This window comes from Eublepharis macularius, chromosome 5, assembly GCF_028583425.1.
Source record: "Eublepharis macularius isolate TG4126 chromosome 5, MPM_Emac_v1.0, whole genome shotgun sequence".
NCBI lineage: Eukaryota > Metazoa > Chordata > Lepidosauria > Squamata > Eublepharidae > Eublepharis > Eublepharis macularius.
Genome location: NC_072794.1, coordinates 127731753 through 127749593, shown reverse-complemented (window position 1 = coordinate 127749593; position 17841 = coordinate 127731753). Strand labels below are relative to the sequence as shown.

Sequence of the window (17841 nt, the reverse complement as noted above, 5' to 3'; positions counted from 1 at the left end):
CTGTTGCATACACTTTCATATGCTATAACAGGCAGCACCTTCTTTGATATTTCTGTAGAAACTATTCAACAATATCTACCTTAAAGTATATGACTGACTCATGTGACTGATAGCCTGGATATGTGAAACATAGACTCAAAATAAACAATAAAAAGTTGCTTTCTTCACCCCCAAATGTTCATAACTGAACTCTGCGTGTGTTTGTGTACACATATCATACGTTCAATTTTGGCACAATCAAATTGAAAGAATTTGCTTTTGTGCAACTCTCTTTTCAGTCTCATTTCTCTTTTCCCAGAATGGCCTGTGGATTGTGGGATAGCAGCATGCACTGCAATTGTTATTATGATTAAAAAATACACGTGAAACCTTGGAGGTCTCTTGATTATCTTATTAGCATTGGTCAAAAATCTCCATAAAAATCCCTGCATCTCATTCTGTGTAACATGAGCAGGGTTGCAGACTTACCTGCAGTGACTGTCTTATCAGTATGACCAAACATATGCATGTTAATATATGTCTTTAGCATATGTGCCATGTTTCTCTGAGGAACATGCTTAGCATACATAACAAATCCTGCTTGGCTTCTCTGTCATGATCTTACATTTTATTTCTGATAAAATATTAAATTCATGGTTGTTGTGGGTTTTCCGGGCTGTATTGCCATGGTCTTGGCATTGTAGTTCCTGACGTTTCGCCAGCAGCTGTGGCTGGCATCTTCAGAGGTGTAGCACCAAAAGACAGAGATCTCTCAGTGTCACAGTGTCACAAATATTAAATTCATGGTATAAGACTACCAAATTTAGTGGCATCCACTTTTGTGACCTAAAACTCACTTTGTCAAATGCATGCCAATGTTTTTTGATATAATCTAGATGATTTTTGCCAGAAGGCAGTGTTTCTGTGACCATTTGCTAACTGGAGACCCCCCTCATTTTGGACCCCCTCACTTGAAAAAAATATGTAATACACTATATCAATGCTGTGAGTATCCCAGATATGCTGAGAGTGTATTTACCAGGAACTGCTCTGCCACATATGCCTAAGGGTAGAGAACCACCCTGCTGACTTATTCTGTGATGCTGGCCTGGAAGGATATGATACATTATCACACCTTGGGATATTTGACATCTGGCATACCTGTAGTATGGTTTTTAGTTCAAGATCAACAGCTATAACCCAGACATCAGCACTTCAGCCTTAAATAATTCAAGTGCAATCATTGTTTACATAGTGCCGTCTAGGCTTTATTTGTTCTCATGGTAAAATGCACAATTACTTTAGCCTGTTGATACCTGCTCAGCTCAGTTCCATGTCTTGGCCCCCCTAGAAGTGCCTCAGTTTCAACTCAAATATGGAATAAAGCCAGGAGCTCTTTGTATTTTATGGATGAATGAGCCAGCTGGATTCAGAAAGAACGGGCATCAGAGTGGAAGCTTCTTTATTATCTATAGCTGGACCGCCTTATTATGATATTTGTTACCATAGAAAAAAGTGATCTGCACATTTTCTACTTGGACACTTTCCCACCAATTTTTCATTAGCTTTTGAAGTTTACTGGTGGCAATTTCAGTGACAATGACAACATTCCAAACTATTTTTAAAAAATCAGTCTATTGTAGAAGACGAAATAGAGGCATCTTCGTCACTGAAGCAGAATCACAAAAGGTTGGAGTGATTTCATTTCAAAAGTATAATAGTAGATTTTTTGTGATTTCCCCATCCATGTTAATGGAAGAATAAAAGTGAGCAACATGTCACTAGAGCTAATGATATACACATAAATTACAGGATCAAATACCATGACTGCTATTTTTTTTCAGTCTGAATGTACTAGATGGCATTACTGCTGTGAGATTGATATTTATGTGCTCACCATGGACATGGTTAGTATGAAACCCTCATGTTGCTCTCCTATGGGATTACAGCTAGAAGAAATCGTTTTCAATGTTCAAAGAGTCTGTCAGGTGAACTATACATTTTTCATATTACAAAGAGCAAACTGGCACAGATGGAGGACAGCAGATTAATAATGGGTACACTTTTAAAAAATTGAAACTGGTATATTCACTAATATAAAATTAGGCCTGATCTGAAAATTTAGCAAGATTCAAATGGCCACCCATTTCTATAGCTAATGACTCACACGGCCAGCATAGCCATCTATCTAACAATCACATTTTCGTCCTCTTCTTCCTCCAAGAACCACTCTATTTTCAAAACAATCTGAGATAGGTTAGGCTGAGAGAATGGTGGCCCATGGCCCTAGTGAGCTTCAGAGCTGGGCATTTGTATTAGGCTCGCTCAGATTCTTGTCTAATGTTCTACATCACACTGTTTCCCTTGTTGTTACTTTTACATGCAAAAGATAGATTCAAAACCTCCTTGCTCCAAATTTAAAGCTAATCATACGAGATTATAGAGTTAGGTTCAAATTGTCATGGAGGAGGAGATTATCAAATATCTTCTTTAAAAAATAATCAAATCATGCATCTTTCTTAGGTATTACTGGATAGCCTTGGGGAAGGATTCCCTAGCTAGTTGTTTGGGAAAGGCCCATGGGTCCCTGGCAGAGCATCTGCTTTGCATTAAGAGAATCCCATGGTCAACCCCTGGCATCTCCTTTTTTATTTTTAAGATCAGATGTGAAGGACCTCTGCCTGATTGGAGAGTCAGAACAGGTAATACTGACATTGATAGACCAACAAAGCTGCCTTACACTGAGTCAGACCACTGTATACACCTTCTAGGGTCTAGAGTAGCTCTTGAGTTATAGTCTACTGTGGAATAGAACATAAGGAAAAGAACACTTAGAAATGTTACAAGTATGATCCGAGCAGCTGCATACTTCAAGATTCTTGTTTTGTATCACTGAAATCAGGGGGTGGCCTTGAAGCACCCCAAATTTCAGTTGTTTCAGACATGTTAATTTAAATTAATCAATCACAGGAGGTTGCAGAGATTTATTGATTCATTTTTAAGTTATTTACATTTCTCACTGAGACTCAAGGCAGATTACATAGTAAGACATTAGTGCAGTCAGTTTGAAGGATATTTCAATAAATAATACAGTACAGTATTGACTACACTCTGTTGGTAAAGATTATTTTTGTTGTAGCAAGATAGTGAAAAGACAGAAGATAAATGGATACTGTTTGCTGCTTAACTTGTGGTCCAGGAGCCCACAGATGGGATGGAACTTGAATCAACATCTCCCAAGACCACAGGTCAACACTTTATCCTTTGCCCTCTGTGGCCTTTCAACTTGATGAAGACTTTCTGACATATGTTTGCGTGTTCAGAATGCACACACATGCACATGCATTTGAAACTAGGACATCCTCATGACATCTGACTTGCTGCAACAGACATGCAGATGCATGTTCCCAAGCTTTGGTGTAGCGTCAGCCCAATTATCTCTGCCTATTCTTAGAGTGAAACCAGATACAATCTCAAGCAAAGGTAGGGCAGCCAATGGGAATGGAGGACTTGGGCTTTCTGACATTAATTTATATTTTCATATGCGTTTGTTTCATCTGGTCATGTCTCCACAAGCAGCCAGTGTCTTCAAGCCAGTTTGCTAAGGAAAAAAAATCTTTCCAAAGGATGCCAGTGCTACAGTTTCTTATCAGGTCGTATCTAGATAAGTTCTGCCACTCCCTGCTCAAATCAATGAGCATGGTTAACGGTAATTTTATAATGAATTGGCTTTTGGTGGGGGGAGTATCCACTGTGACTTACAGGAAAGGTCTTTAAAGGCTTGGCAACATTAATAGTGCAGAATGATGACATAATGAAAATCTACAGCGGCCCCATCATCATCATCACTTACAGGCCTTCAGTTCTTGAACTGTGAGACAGGCCTAGGGTTGCCACATTCTGGAGAAAAAATTAAATGATCAAAGCAAGATAAAATAGAGATGGCTTCTCTTGCCATTCCTCCCCTCATCTTCTCATCTGCCTTTCTTTCTCCTTGAAGCAGTGAGGTTGCGCTAAGAAGGTGGACAAAAGGACAAGGAAAGGAATGGGTGAGATGGGAGCGATAGTGGTACATATTGTATATATCCTTTCCGGGTTTAAAACTGACAACTGTACGCAACTCTCATATTTGATGATGATAAGACAAAGGTGGGTGAGGTGCAAGTTACTTCCTGTCTTTCCCCACTTCACCCATCTTTTGGGTTTTGTCTTGATTGGGCCATGAGTACACACCTGTCCCACCATATTCTTGAGTTAATATAGAGCAGAACCACAAGTGACAAAAGGCACAGATTGGACACTTGTCAGCTTCCCTCCAGTTTTGATGGGAAATGTAGGCATCCTGGTCTTGCACCTTGGCTCTCTGACTGCTGTCCAATGGAATTTTCAACTGTCACTTGTCCAACATTCCGCCAAGCTGCCTACATTTCCCATCAAAACTTGAGGGAAGCTGACAAGTGTCCCATCTGTGCCTTTTGTCACTTGTGGTTCTGCTCACAGTCTTCTTCTCCTCAGTTGCTTGACAACACTGGGAATCAAGGAACAGTAATTTTTCTTAAAGGACATTTTGTCTTTCCAAGGACCCTTTCCTTCAGAGACCTCAAAGCACATCATGCTTTTTTCCTTATCCACTGGTCTGGCCTTCTACGTGGGTTCACAGTGAGTACTGCAAATTGTTATCTTTGGTCTACTACCCAGAGAAGCCTGTAAATGAGCTACCTCGTATTATTTATTTACTTGCATTTGTAGTAGCTGAAGTCACTACAGGAGTCTGGGTCCGAAGAGTTTCTTTCAAAGTCTCTTTGCCTAGAGCACTCAAAAAGATATGGTTGCTTGCTACTACCTATTCACCTCCCGAGTCCGACACAAGCCATTTTCATGCACTACACTTTTGGTGCACCTATCTTACATACCAAAAGAATGAACAACACCTAATCCTCTCAGTTTGTGCTATTGCCATTTTGTCTGGAAAGGGCAGAGTATGTGTTTTCAAACCATGGTACCCACTAGCTGAAACAATGGATTTTGAGGGTACACATTTGTACACACCAAAGCTGAGAAATATGCATGTTATCCTTTCCAGACAAAATGGCAATCACGTGTACAAAAAGGATTGCGTGTACCATACTCTACCAGTACATGACTGGAGAACTAGAATAATGCCTTAAAAGTCCAACTGCCTTGAGCAGCCACAGAGAAAAGGGGAAACTGATGACGCTAGGCTGTTTTGCTTTCTTGGTCTGTTTTTTCTTGCAGTTTCCTGCAGAGTGTATATTGCTTTGTTTAGGGGCAAGTTGTGTGAACTGGTCAGTAATTAAACTTTTGAAGATTGTGAGATTTGTCACTTAAGAAAGCTTGTGACTTTCTATCCCAAAGGAAGCAGGAGGCTTTTATCCAAGGTTGTCAATCAATACACATTATTTTGTTGTATAATAATTATAGACTAGGATTGGATTTATTTCATGCGAGAATCATAAAAAGTAAGCATTCAAGATGACAATATCTGTGCAGTCATTTGTCAAAGCAACTGAGAATAAGTCATACAATAGTCACAGACATGCAGGTTTTCCCTTCCTCTCAAGTGTACTTCGTTATGAGATGGTCAAAGGGCTGTATCAAAAGATGGCCATGCACAAGGTATTTGCACAAACTGAGATGTGTGATGTCCATGGATTTCCCACTGCATCTCTGTTGTACTCAAATTTTCCCCAACCCGGCAGAGCAGCTTTTCAGGTGTCTACAGGGACAGGGAGGCTTGTCATGCATATAAGAACACACAAGAACCTAAGAACTACTGGATCAGACCAGATGTTCATTTTAGTGATTTGTCTCCAACAAATGTTAGGTACACATCTCTGGGAAACTCACAAGAAGCGCATGATAGCTTTTCTCTCATTGCTGCAACATCTATGAATTCCCTCTGACTTAGCAATAGGAACTAGTGAACCACTGAGATTTAGGGCTTATCTACATGTGACAAAGTCCTAATGTTGGTTGGGGAAGAATATGAGAACCTTGAATCAAACACGTGATGGGAATTTTCTGTCTTCCCACCACCACCGGTTCTTTTTTTTCTTGTGGCCAAAACAGGCAAAGAGAAAGCAGTGGTAGCCTCTCCCTCCACTGTTTTCACATTTATAAACTGGCTGGTGGAGGTGCTGTTGACTCCATTGTTTTGTCATGTTTCCCCAATAAACACTAGGACTTTGTCATGTATAGAAAAGATTGAAGACAAATACTGAAAGATGAATCCTGAAATTATGAAAACATGTACTTGATATCGCCTCCTCTTAACAGAAGTGGAAAATCTCTGTTCTAAAGATCTTATTTGCTTAGTTCCCATGGTGTTGACTTTCAGCAGTTTATAGCAGTGTGTCTCATAGAAGAGCTACAATATGACCAAAACATAGCATTGGCATCAGAACTGGGCAATCTGTAGCACTATTAACTAGAGTGATCTCTTCTGTTGCTAACTGCATCTGCCATTCCATTCACCTTGTACAGATATGTACTCTATATCAGATACCAATAGAGATGTGGGGTGGGGGGGGGGAGGAAGCAGCTCCCCAGCAATACTCTCACAACACATGGTGAGGCATGTGCTGCTTGCCTACCAATGGTGCAGCTGCCACAGGGACATCTTTGTAGAAGGCATATAAGCAGAAATCTGACTTGAGGTCTTCAGAGAAAGGGGCAGTGCTCATGAGCAGAAGAGGGAAAAAACCCAAATTATACAAGGGAGATACATCATTTAGCAATACATTTGATGGCAATCTGAAACAAAGACAGCACAAACAGCCAAAGTGAAAAGTTAAAAGTCCTTTTAGCACTTTATTGATTTCAGACTTTCCAATGAAGCAAATTCATACAGTTCAGGAAAAAAATGTTGACACAGGATTCTTGCACATATATCTTACAGAATATACTGTATAGCTCTGCACAGATGTATTGATTACTGGTGCAAGTAGCGATTAAAGGTCAATAGAGGAATAAAGCTAGCAAAAGCTCATTTCTAGTTGTGTTCACAAGTCTTCTGAAATGATTTTACAAGGCATAAACAAAATAAACCCTAGTAAGGGTTAGTAACGAAAGCTTTTGCTAAGTTGAAGTCATCACTAGCAGTAGCATTTATTTACATGACTCACGTTCAGAGAAGACATCAGCCCCTTACATCTTGCTGCTTGTGTGGCAGGTGTGTAAGAAATGCGTATCTTTTCCTCCCAAACAGGATTGATCCAGACCCATCTAATACACGAAGGCCAATGATATATACACAAGACCAATTCTTACTGAGATAATATGGGGTGATTTGGGGGAAAGGGCTAGTGCTATGATCAGGGAACATGAATCATACAAGAACACAGGACTCATTTAAGTCTCTGAAGCTGGTTTATGTCTTTTCAAAATCAGTAGCTTCTTAAACAATATAGCTCTACTACTGCTTCTTAGATGCCAAAGTTTGATTTCTTTGGAGGAAGAGAAGGAGATTGATAATTCTTAATTATCTGAATATTAGTTATTGCACAAAAACTTGTTATTAACTTAATAATTTGGGAACATAATTTACATCCCTGCCTTTGTTTCCTATAATTCTGTCAAATATTGGCCAGTCCAGGGTATGAGTGTGTATGTGCATGTTTGTGTACACTCCAGTGTTTAGAAATCAGACTATGTTAATAGGACTACTGGAGCTTTCTGACTCCACTCAGCATCTAATGTCAAGTACAAGATTGAATGCTACTGTATTCTCCCATTCAGAACTAATATATTAGCAGGCCATTCCCATAGCTTTGGCTGGTTCTTTCAGACCAATGTATAAACTTCAGCGTTCACAGCTCTCAGCCATGTGCAGCCCTCCTCTCTTTGTTCATTCTCTCTCCCAATCTTACTTTTGCTCTCAGATTTCTCCCTCCCTATCATCCTCTTTTCATTAGTCTGTAACTTATACCACTTCCATTCTTTATTTCCTAGACCTCCCCTGCCTCTATTGGTCTGTGCCTTCTTAGCTCCATTCTCTCCACCACCACTGCTTACCCCTTTTCTAGTCTGTGATGGAACTTGAAATTTTTAAGGAAAATGTATTGTGTAATAATGGCAAAATGTTGGTAAAAATGCAAAACCAGAATGCAATGATTTCGATGGTACTTGCAAGTTATGATTGTGTAGACATTTTCCTCAAGAAAAATCTACCAACATCTGTGCATTTATCCTCAATCCTATAGCCTCTTCCACTCCCCCCACAATGATTTGTGGTCATGGGCTTGGCACAGAAGGACAGTTTTGGAGGGGGCCTGGAATAAGGAAGGACACGAGGATGAAATTGCCCTCCTCCTTTCAGCAGAGCTGCACTTGCAGACTGGGAAAGAGCAAGGTCATCTCCTTGTCCCCCTGGCTTCAAGATCTATGTGGCTCCTCCTCTGCACAAGTTCCATGATTGCAGGGGCAATCTTTTGGGGGAGGGCTGTCAGAAGAAGCTGCAAGAATAGAGTAGTGTGTGTGTGTGGGGGGGGTACAGGTAGCACTGTCACAAATGAACTTTTTGTATGAGTGTGTTTAAAAAATATTTTTTCATAGAATGTCAACAAATAGCAAAATAGCAATAATTTACCTTCAGTTTTTCTATCAATAAAATTAATTGCTCATTATACTGTTTATATCAACACCAGCTTAAATATATTAATCAACCCTCTGTATACTGAGTATACTTGGGGTCAAGCTAAATGTGCAAGTTTATTTAGAGTTGGATCTAGATTCCCTGCAGCTATGTAGCAGCTTCGGGGACAGGGGTTAAAAAAATAAAGGAGAACCAAAACAGCCTCAGAATGTCTCTGCAGGGGGAGGAAGGGCTCTTCTCTCCCCCCTCAAGTTTTTTCCCAGTGTCAAAATAGCATGGGAGGAGGGTTTTCCCATTTTTTCCGCTCCGCATGGAGAATTCTGTGCATGTGGAGCAGTAAATACAGAGGGGAAACTCTCACATGCTATTTTGACATGGGGAAATGGTTTGAGAGGGGAAGGAGGAGCCCCTCCTCTCCCCGGGGAGGCATTCTGAGGCTGTTTGGGCTTTCCTTTATTTTTGAACAGCCATTTATTTTCAATTGAAGTGTGGCTGCGGAAACCCCAGTCTGGGTTCCCTAGACCCAACTCTTTAAAAACATTTAAAGCAGTTTAACTTGACCCCAAGTAGCAATAGTTCAAGTGACACAAATTATAAGGTGATAGGTTGAGGGAGTTTTACACGAACAGGTACCCAGCAGCATTTACTGGATTAGAAAGCAAACTGGAATAGCATAATGATCATACATCTGTGGTAGAATTATGCTCCCATGATGAAGCTTTAACCCAACGACCCCCACCCACATGAATATACAAATTAGCATCAGTCCTCCAGCATATGATGCTTACAAGGTAACCCATAATGATCAATAAAGTTCCTTTCCCAGTTTGCATAAGAAAAAAAAAATGCTACACCACAGCCAATGCAAACTTTGTTTTTTGTTATGTACATCATAATAGTTAATTAATTTTGTATAAGTTACCAATTTGAGGACTTGGTCTTTTATTTTACATTCCAACAAAGTTTATGCCTTATCTTCTTCTCTAACTTGCTTCAATAAACATACTTCATCACTGTTTGTTTGGACACAGCTCCTCTAAGAAATGGCAACATAATTGTAAGACTACAAGAGATGCCCTACAAGAGATAACTACAAGAGATGCCCGACATGTGTCCTTCATGTGTTGGGTTCCTGTGAGTTTCCCTGGGAAGTGTCATATGACAAAGACCAGCCACTTGCTGTGATTCTCCACCAGAGAGAATCACCAGGAGAGGGTTCCTTTTAAGGGGCTGGCCGCCAGCTGCTCTCCCCGCCTCTCTGGTCCCTTGCTGTTTGCAGTCGCTCTGCGCTCACTCTTCGCGGGACAAATGGAGCTTTCTTTTTTTGTTCTTCTAAAGGTGCATCTCGGCAGATAATTTTTTGCGGGGGGGGGGGATTCACACTTTTCTTCCTCCAGTAGGCAGTGTGGAATTGGCTCTTTTCTCCCTTCTCCACACTGCCTACCAGAGGGAAAAAAGTGTGAATTGCCCTGAACTGGACTAGGCAAAAAAAGGTGACCTGCGGTGAGGCGGGGGTGGGTGATCCCATCTCCCCAGTGCTGTAGCACCTGCTTCCCCCCTTCAATCTCTTGCAAAGCTGGCAAAGTGATTACAGTACCCTCAGAAGGGAAAGGGGGAGGAGGAGGAAGAATGGTTCCCCGCCAACTATCTGCTGAGATGCATCTTTAAAACAACAAAAAAGCAAGCTCTATTTGCCCTGTGAAGTGCAAGTGCAGAGCGACTGGAAACAGCAAATAACAGAGAGGTAGGGGAAAGCAGATGGCCAGCCCCAGGAGAGAATCCCTCCCCTGGCAATTCTCTCTGGTACAAAATCACAGTGAGCAGCCATTCTTTGTCAAACACTTCCCAGGAAACTTGTGGGAACCCTACATGCAAAGGACACGTGCTGGGTGTTTTGTGTAGGTGACGACTACAAACTGATCAGAGGATTTGGTAAGCAGAGGAACAAATCAGTCTTAATGGCCTATAAGGACACTGGCAGCTTAATTCTCACCTCTAGTTTAAAGGATCTCAGTTTACCTTACTTGCCTGACACCCTAGAGGGCCACTGCCAGTCAGAGTCGATAACACTGAGGAAGAGAGACTAATGATCCAATTCACTACAAGGTGGCTTCATATGTTCACAAGGGTTGTGCAGCAAGTTGTGCAGAGAATTATGCAACAGTCTGTGCAGTTTCATTACTTCTTAGTTAATACTACCATTCTGTTGGGATTTCTATGAAAAGCTGGAGGAAGGTACTTCTCTTCCATGGACATATATTTATTTATCACCTTTCTAAACGTATCAACTTTAGAGATGTGTTCAGGTGACAGATTTTCATTTAAAAAGCAGACAGCAGAGCCTCAGAGGTATACAGGGTAGCCTTAGTAAAGCATAACCTCCCGAGTCCCAGCCTTCCACACAAGTCATTATTCATATACAGTACAAAAATAAAGTTTAAAACATTTATCAAGAACCTATGAAGGATAAATTTCTCTTGACATGAATTTGCTTCTTGGGATTTAAAAACTAGGCTTATAAGGAAAAAATGCTTACTAATAATGTGAAATATGAAAACAGACCAGAAAACAGTATGAATATAGTGTCAGTAAAGATTCAAGGAAAAGAAACCCGGCTATCTGAAACAAGAGCACCATGCTAAATACCTCAGTATCATGACCTTCAACAGTGAAATAAACACACAGAATGTTAGTTTTAGGTGGGTAGCTGTGTTGGTCTGCAGTAGAACAGCAAGATTTAAATCTAGTAGCACCTTAGAGACCAATAAGATTTTCAGAGTATGAGCTTTCGAGTGTCAGAGCACTGACGTTCAAAAGCTCATTCTCCAAAAATCTTGTTGGTCTCTCAGGTGCTATACAGAATTTTAGTAACTTTATACAATGTGATAAAAATGAGAAGTTAAAAGGATTAGACACATATTTATATGGCACCCAATTGTCTTTTATGACACTTAATATCTGCTTCTCCCTATATACATATGCTAACTATATAATAGATATAGGGAAGTGCTGTTTTTGAAGCTCTGGCTGGTGGTTAGATTGGTATTATCTTTGTAAACTTGCCTATAATGACCATTATATTGGTTGGGAGGTAGGTGCCTGATTTAGTCTTTACATCTTTTCAAATAGTACTCCTCAATTTCTTTTTTACAGATACAACAATCAACTCCAAATGACATTAACCTCCAAACTCCCATCCTGCCCCCAGAAAAAAGAAAAAAAATATTTAAAATATCCATTAAAACATTTTCCGATACCTACAATCAGGCAATACATGTTTCATACCCAGTTTTACAACAGAGTTGACCTCTCAAAACACTGTGAATGTCTTTAATGAGTTAATTAATTCCTTGAGGGTTGAGGTCTCCCAGACAGGAACCTGTTACAAACTCTGAAAGAAAAGGAAAATCTGCAAAATTAATCATTTCAGAGGGTTCATCACTTAAGACACTAAAGCAGTGTCACTATGTGCCTCTTCATGCACTGCAGCACCCATGGAAGGAAGCTGGACATGACTCCCCCCCCCTTCTTCCTTCTCTTCAGTCACATGTGCATAACCACGGCCATATCATAGCATGTTGGTTGTTCCTCAAAGCAAGAAGTTCATGTGTATCTCCCATATAACCCATCCCTCACCCACTCATTCTTTTCCTTTCTAATGCCCCCCCACACACTTACTCCTCCTCCTCCCAGGCCCTTCAAGTACAGCCAAGGAGAAGAAACTAAATAAGAGAGTTCCATTGAGTCATATATCTACATTCTCCCAGGGGCTCAGCAGTGTGCATTTGACATGGATGGCAGCCTGAGTGTTGCACACAGCCAACATTCTGCCGATAGGAGGAGGAAGCTCACTTGAGTCCCTTCCTCGCTGCAGCTCCTCAAACCCCTTGGCTTTTTATGCATATAAGTCTCCAGCACCAACTTGTGGGGGATGAGGGTCACAGGGGAAGGCTGGGCCTGATCCTCTTTGGCTGGCACAAAGCTGGATTGATCTAATCTAACGTTACTGGGATATACTGCTGCAGGCAATTTTCCAAGATATTCTGGGGTATACTCTGCAGGAACTATCAATTATGTTTTAGTTTGACTAAGGCAGCAACTCCATTTCTTTCCCACTTCATTTCTTTTAAGAAAGGGCTGGTTTGAACTCCTTTGTATGACACATTTTATATTCAGATTCTGAGAGTAAAAAATTCACAAGTACTACAGTACTACAGGCCACACTCACATAACTCATTGCCTTTTAAAAAACAAAAATAACAATAAAAACTTGCAGGTGAAGGCCTGCCTCTTTCATGATTGCCAGCTGCGTTTATTTTGAAGGCAAAAGGCAAAGCAAGTTATACAAAAGTGTACCCTTTACAGCTAATGCATATGTGAATATCTTTGTTATATATCAGAGCATTAGAACCCAAGTAGAAAATATATTGTAAAAATCAATCCTAGGGAAATGTTCTGAAAATACTACCCACTGAAGTTAATGTTAGCAACAATGATGGATGATTTGCAGGCCCGATTAAAGATAACCCAAGTTCGAGAAAGAAGATGGGCAATATCTAGCCAAGTTCTTTTAAGTCCCAGTGACATAATGGAACAGTAAACACATGCTTAAATCGCATATCCAATAAATGGGATTAAGATGTGTTTAAGTTCGGTTACATTCTACTGTATGTATTTTGCATCTTTGCATGTAGAAAAAAAGTTTCATGTAGCAATTACAGCCCATAAACTGAATCTAAGTAGTTCCTAGTTCTGCCTTTCTTAGATTGTAGAATAAGTTACGTAAGTAGGTGATTGTTGCAAACAATATCATTACTAACCATTACCAAATGAGGACCTCAAGAAAATAAGGACAGCAGCATTTACAATGAGAGATGTTGCTGCAGGGGACCCAACTTGGTCTTGTTTCTGAATTTTATTCCAGCCTTTAAAATCAGATTCAGATATTTACCTGCAGTCCAAAAATGCAATGAAGATTTCTTCTTAGAATCTAGAAGACAGGTTCCTGAAAGTGTTTCCTGTTAAGGATCCCATCATACTCTTATCATATCCTTGCTGCAGAATGAGCCATGGAAATGAAGCAGGTAAAAGATTAGGCAGGAAGTGCCCTACTAAGCAGAGTTACACACTTCTGAGACCATAAATGCTTAGGATGGCCCTGTTCAGATTATCAATAGAAGCCAAAGACTTCTCAGGAGGTCAAGTGTTATGACGGCAGGATTTAAGCCCAGTGGCACCTTAGAGACCAGCAAGATTTTCAGGGTATAAATTTTTGAGAAGGAAGCTTTGACTCTTGAAAGCTTACTTGCAGTGAAATACTAAGCAGAGTTACTCCATTCTAAGCCCATTGATTTCACGCACACACACACAACATTTCTGTGTTCACAGAAATATATATTCCAAAAAGTACTTAGCTAGGAACCTTCTGTTTTGTAGGTCTATCTCTCAGCCACTGTCTTGTTGCTTTCTAAAACACACATTCATGCCACTCACATGTTTCAGAAAGCTACAAGACTGTATAAAACAGCTTTTATCATTATGGTTTTACTTATTTATATTTTATTCTGTCTTTTCCTCCAAGGAGTTTAGAAATAGGAGTTCCAATCAGTATTCCATCCATTTATTGGCTGGGCCTAGACTTTCTGAGCCTGTTATTGCAGGAAGTGGATTCCTTTTTTTTTAAGCCACTTTCCATCTGCAGATGAAAAGAACCCAGTCCATAAGGGAAATGTGATCAGTTGTACTACCCACCCACACATGTAAATTGCTCATTGAACACAGATATGCAACAAATATATCAAATAATCTTTCATAGGAGATCTGTGTTAGATCTTGACTGCTAAAGTAGAAACAAAATGGGTTTCTTAATCAAACTTCTATGCATCCCAGTTTTTCAAAATACTCATCTAATTACTCTGCATTTCTATACATTTACAAGTCAGCAACAGTTTTTATTTAAGTGGGTCAAATTGTCCAGCAGCCATATTATTTTATGAACCATTAAACAGAGACAGCACTTGGTTCTCTTACCTGTTTCAGCATAGATTGGAGCTCCCTGTGCGACCACAAGTCAGCTAGTAGAAGACGAGCAGCTTCAGCTGCTTTTGGATAGGAGCTGAAAACAGCAAAAAAGCAAACAAAGATTACTAACAGTGCAGAGGGTGTCCACACAATACATCTTGTAAACTGGAACTGATTTATGCCCTTCAGAATGGAGCTTGTCAGGCTTCTCCTGTGGCTAACGCTACCCACATTTGGGAATTATGACACATCTTCCAAATACTGATGCTCTGTTAAAATGAAGTTTACAAATACATCTGCCCAAATGCCCTGGGTAAAATCGTAGCTACTAAGTCACTATCTGCCACCACTCCATGGTATGTTATATTATCTGTCTGTTACATTTGCATGTATCTCAACTGTCCTGCCTTTGTCACCATCACTCACCCATTTCGGCAGAGGCCTACTACGTTATTTATCAGGCTGCCTGTCAAGTAGGGTTTGGCCATCTGTGGATTGGACATAATTAAGTTCCTCAGGGTGTAGCAAGCAGATGACATGATTTCTCCATAGTTGCTGGAACCTGGAGCCTGGAGTGCTAGGAGACGAGTCACGTCTGGGAGAACCTGGTGAGCTAAAAGCGGGGAGAGGGGGGGAGAGAATACAGGTAAATGAACAGTTGCAAAAAACCTTCTGAACAAGGGCTGCTGAGACTAAACAGCATTACTTATCTTTGAAAGGTCTAGTGTTAATCACATTCACATTGGTAGTGACAAAGCTGGAAGCAAATGGATTGCCTGGGAAGAACCATAGCCGACCAGACGTTTGTATAGATTTGCAAAAAGGTGTCCAAACTTAGTCCATACATGTTGACATACTCTCTATCAGTCTCAAAAAGAACAGGTAGCCAGTAAAATAACAAATGGTTTTCCATGGGACATTTGTGGTACAATACTGGCATATTTATACTCCACCTTGTCCTTTGTGGCTCAAGGTGGCTACTAGAATTTCCATGCCCATTATCTCCTTGTGCAGGCAGATTCAGTAATGAGATTGGTTCTGTCAGTTCAATTTACCTATGAGTGTTTAGTGTTTAGTTCCACTGAGATGTCTACGCACAGGATGTTTTGGCTATTCCCTCTGTATGGAATGGGCTGATCAAGAAGGGGAGCTTGTGCTGGCCTGAGAATTTGTTAGGAGGCATTGCAAAGTTGCTCTATTTTGCTAGGGCATTTAATGAGGCTTGAGCTATGGGCATTTAATGAAGCTTGATCTACAGGCATTTTCAGAGGATTAAACTATTTTTCTAATTGGATCATTTTGCTGTTTTAAATATGAATTGATGCCACCTTGAACCACAAAGGACAAGGTGGAGTATAAATATTCTAGTAAATAAATAAAAGTTGCCTTTTACTGGAGGATGACTGACGTTTTCCAGTCTGCAAATGATTGTAATGAAGTTCCATCATTCATGCATTCTGTGCTACTTCTTGTGACCTCATGTACCTCTTTGGTATTTTCTCTGTATTTCTTTTATTCTCCTTTCTTTTCCTCCATGTAGTGTGTTTTGGTTTATGTCATGGTATGCTGCTCACTGGGCCTCAACAAACAGTTTGATCTGCTTCAGTTCAGGCATTTGAGAATGAGTGTTCCTTAGCGATTCATCTTGGGGACAAACAGGACCCCAATTAACAGTGTGGAATGCAAAATAGCACCTACCCATAGTTTTATGGAGAATGGGGTGTCGAGACATATTACTCAGCAAGGATGTTCCAGATCGGACAACCTCTGCATTATTGGACTGCAGGAGTCGTGCTATACGAGGTAAACCTTTCTCCTTTATAGCAATCAGCTGGCTCATTCCATTTGACATCTAGGAAACAAAACATGTGGCCAGAATATAATATTAATAGTCTTTATAAGAATTGTGACTTTTATTTCACAAAAAGTGTTATGGTGAGTATTTTTTTAAATTTGTGTTATTTATAGTCTGCCTTTTTCACTAAGGTAGATTACATAGTATATATCAATGGGATCAATGGGAAACTCAATAAACAATACAATAGGCTATGGATAACAGAAATTTGAGAACAAGCAGAAATCCAATATAGAATTGAAACATAATGCTAAAACAAAACATAAGCAGACTGATATAACATATTAAACAGAATGAAACTATTCAATAGTAGCATACTTACAGCCACAGGCAGTACACAGTGATATAGTCTACAGTCCTTACCCTGCACCATTTCCTTACACTACAGACCTATTACTGTGTAAGAAAACCCTCCTGAATAATTCAGCTTTGCACAGTTTGTGGAAAGCTAGGAGAGTGGGCTTTCCAGCCTCCAGGTGTTGACTGGAGATCTCTTGAAATTACAACCAATCTTCAGGTGACAGAGATCAGTTCTCCTGGAGAAAATGGCTGCTTTTGAGGGTGGACTCTATGGTAATATACCATTCTGAGGCCCCTCCCCTCCCCAAACCTTGCCCTCTCCAGGTTTCACCTCCAAAATCTCCAGGAATTTCCCAACCTGGACCTGGCAACCCTATAGGAGAGTGGGAGGTTTCCAGATCTCTTTGGGCAGGCCACATTTCATCTCAAATTAAGGCTAAGGAACTGAGTACTCGGAAGCTCCTTCTGAAGTATGAAACTCAGCATCAGATAGAAACTCCTAATTACAACAGAAGAGACTGTTCTTCAAAACAAGCAGTAAAGTTCATAAAAAGTTATTATTTTCCAAAGGAATATAATTATGTACATTGCATATTGCAGTAGTTAGCAAGACATTTGATAATTTGGATGCACCTATTTCCATTACATAAAATAAGTTTCTACTAGCAAAGAACTCTTTTGGAAAAAATCTTTGTTTGTACAGATTTCATTGGCTTTTAGTTGCACTCTCTCCATTGGATGTAATTCTTTCCTACATTTCATATCTGGGCATTAAATGGAGACAATCTATTTTCCCAGTTGTCTCAGCAGGCAAGGTTCTTACCAGTCCTCTGCTTGCAGTCAGATTTTGCAGGGCTCCAGCACAAGCTTCTAGGGTGGCATCTTTCTTGCTCTGGTCCATCAGAGACAAATATGTCCGGATGGCATCTGAATGGTAAAGCCAGCTGGACCCCCTGGGTTTATAGTCCTCCTCAGGAAGGGGCAGATCATACTCATCATACTAAGGATAAATAAGAGAGAAAATCAAGGTAGCTGTATTTTGCTATCATCATATGCGTTTAGACCTGTTGCA

General features: G+C 40.2%; 1 protein-coding gene across 1 annotated transcript in view; it reads right to left on the bottom strand.

Moving 5' to 3' along the window:
* Positions 1-6783: 6783 nt before the first annotated feature.
* Positions 6784-17841, bottom strand: part of PKP1 (plakophilin 1) — a 72939-nt gene continuing 61881 nt past the window's right edge. The window contains exons 9-14 of the mRNA XM_054980652.1: positions 17593-17769; positions 16313-16466; positions 15041-15227; positions 14624-14708; positions 13545-13648; positions 6784-11984 (exon numbers count right to left, since the gene is read on the bottom strand). Coding sequence (XP_054836627.1) covers positions 13577-13648; positions 14624-14708; positions 15041-15227; positions 16313-16466; positions 17593-17769 — 675 coding nt within the window. The 3' untranslated portion in view covers positions 6784-11984; positions 13545-13576. The remainder of the gene's footprint in view (positions 11985-13544; positions 13649-14623; positions 14709-15040; positions 15228-16312; positions 16467-17592; positions 17770-17841) is intronic.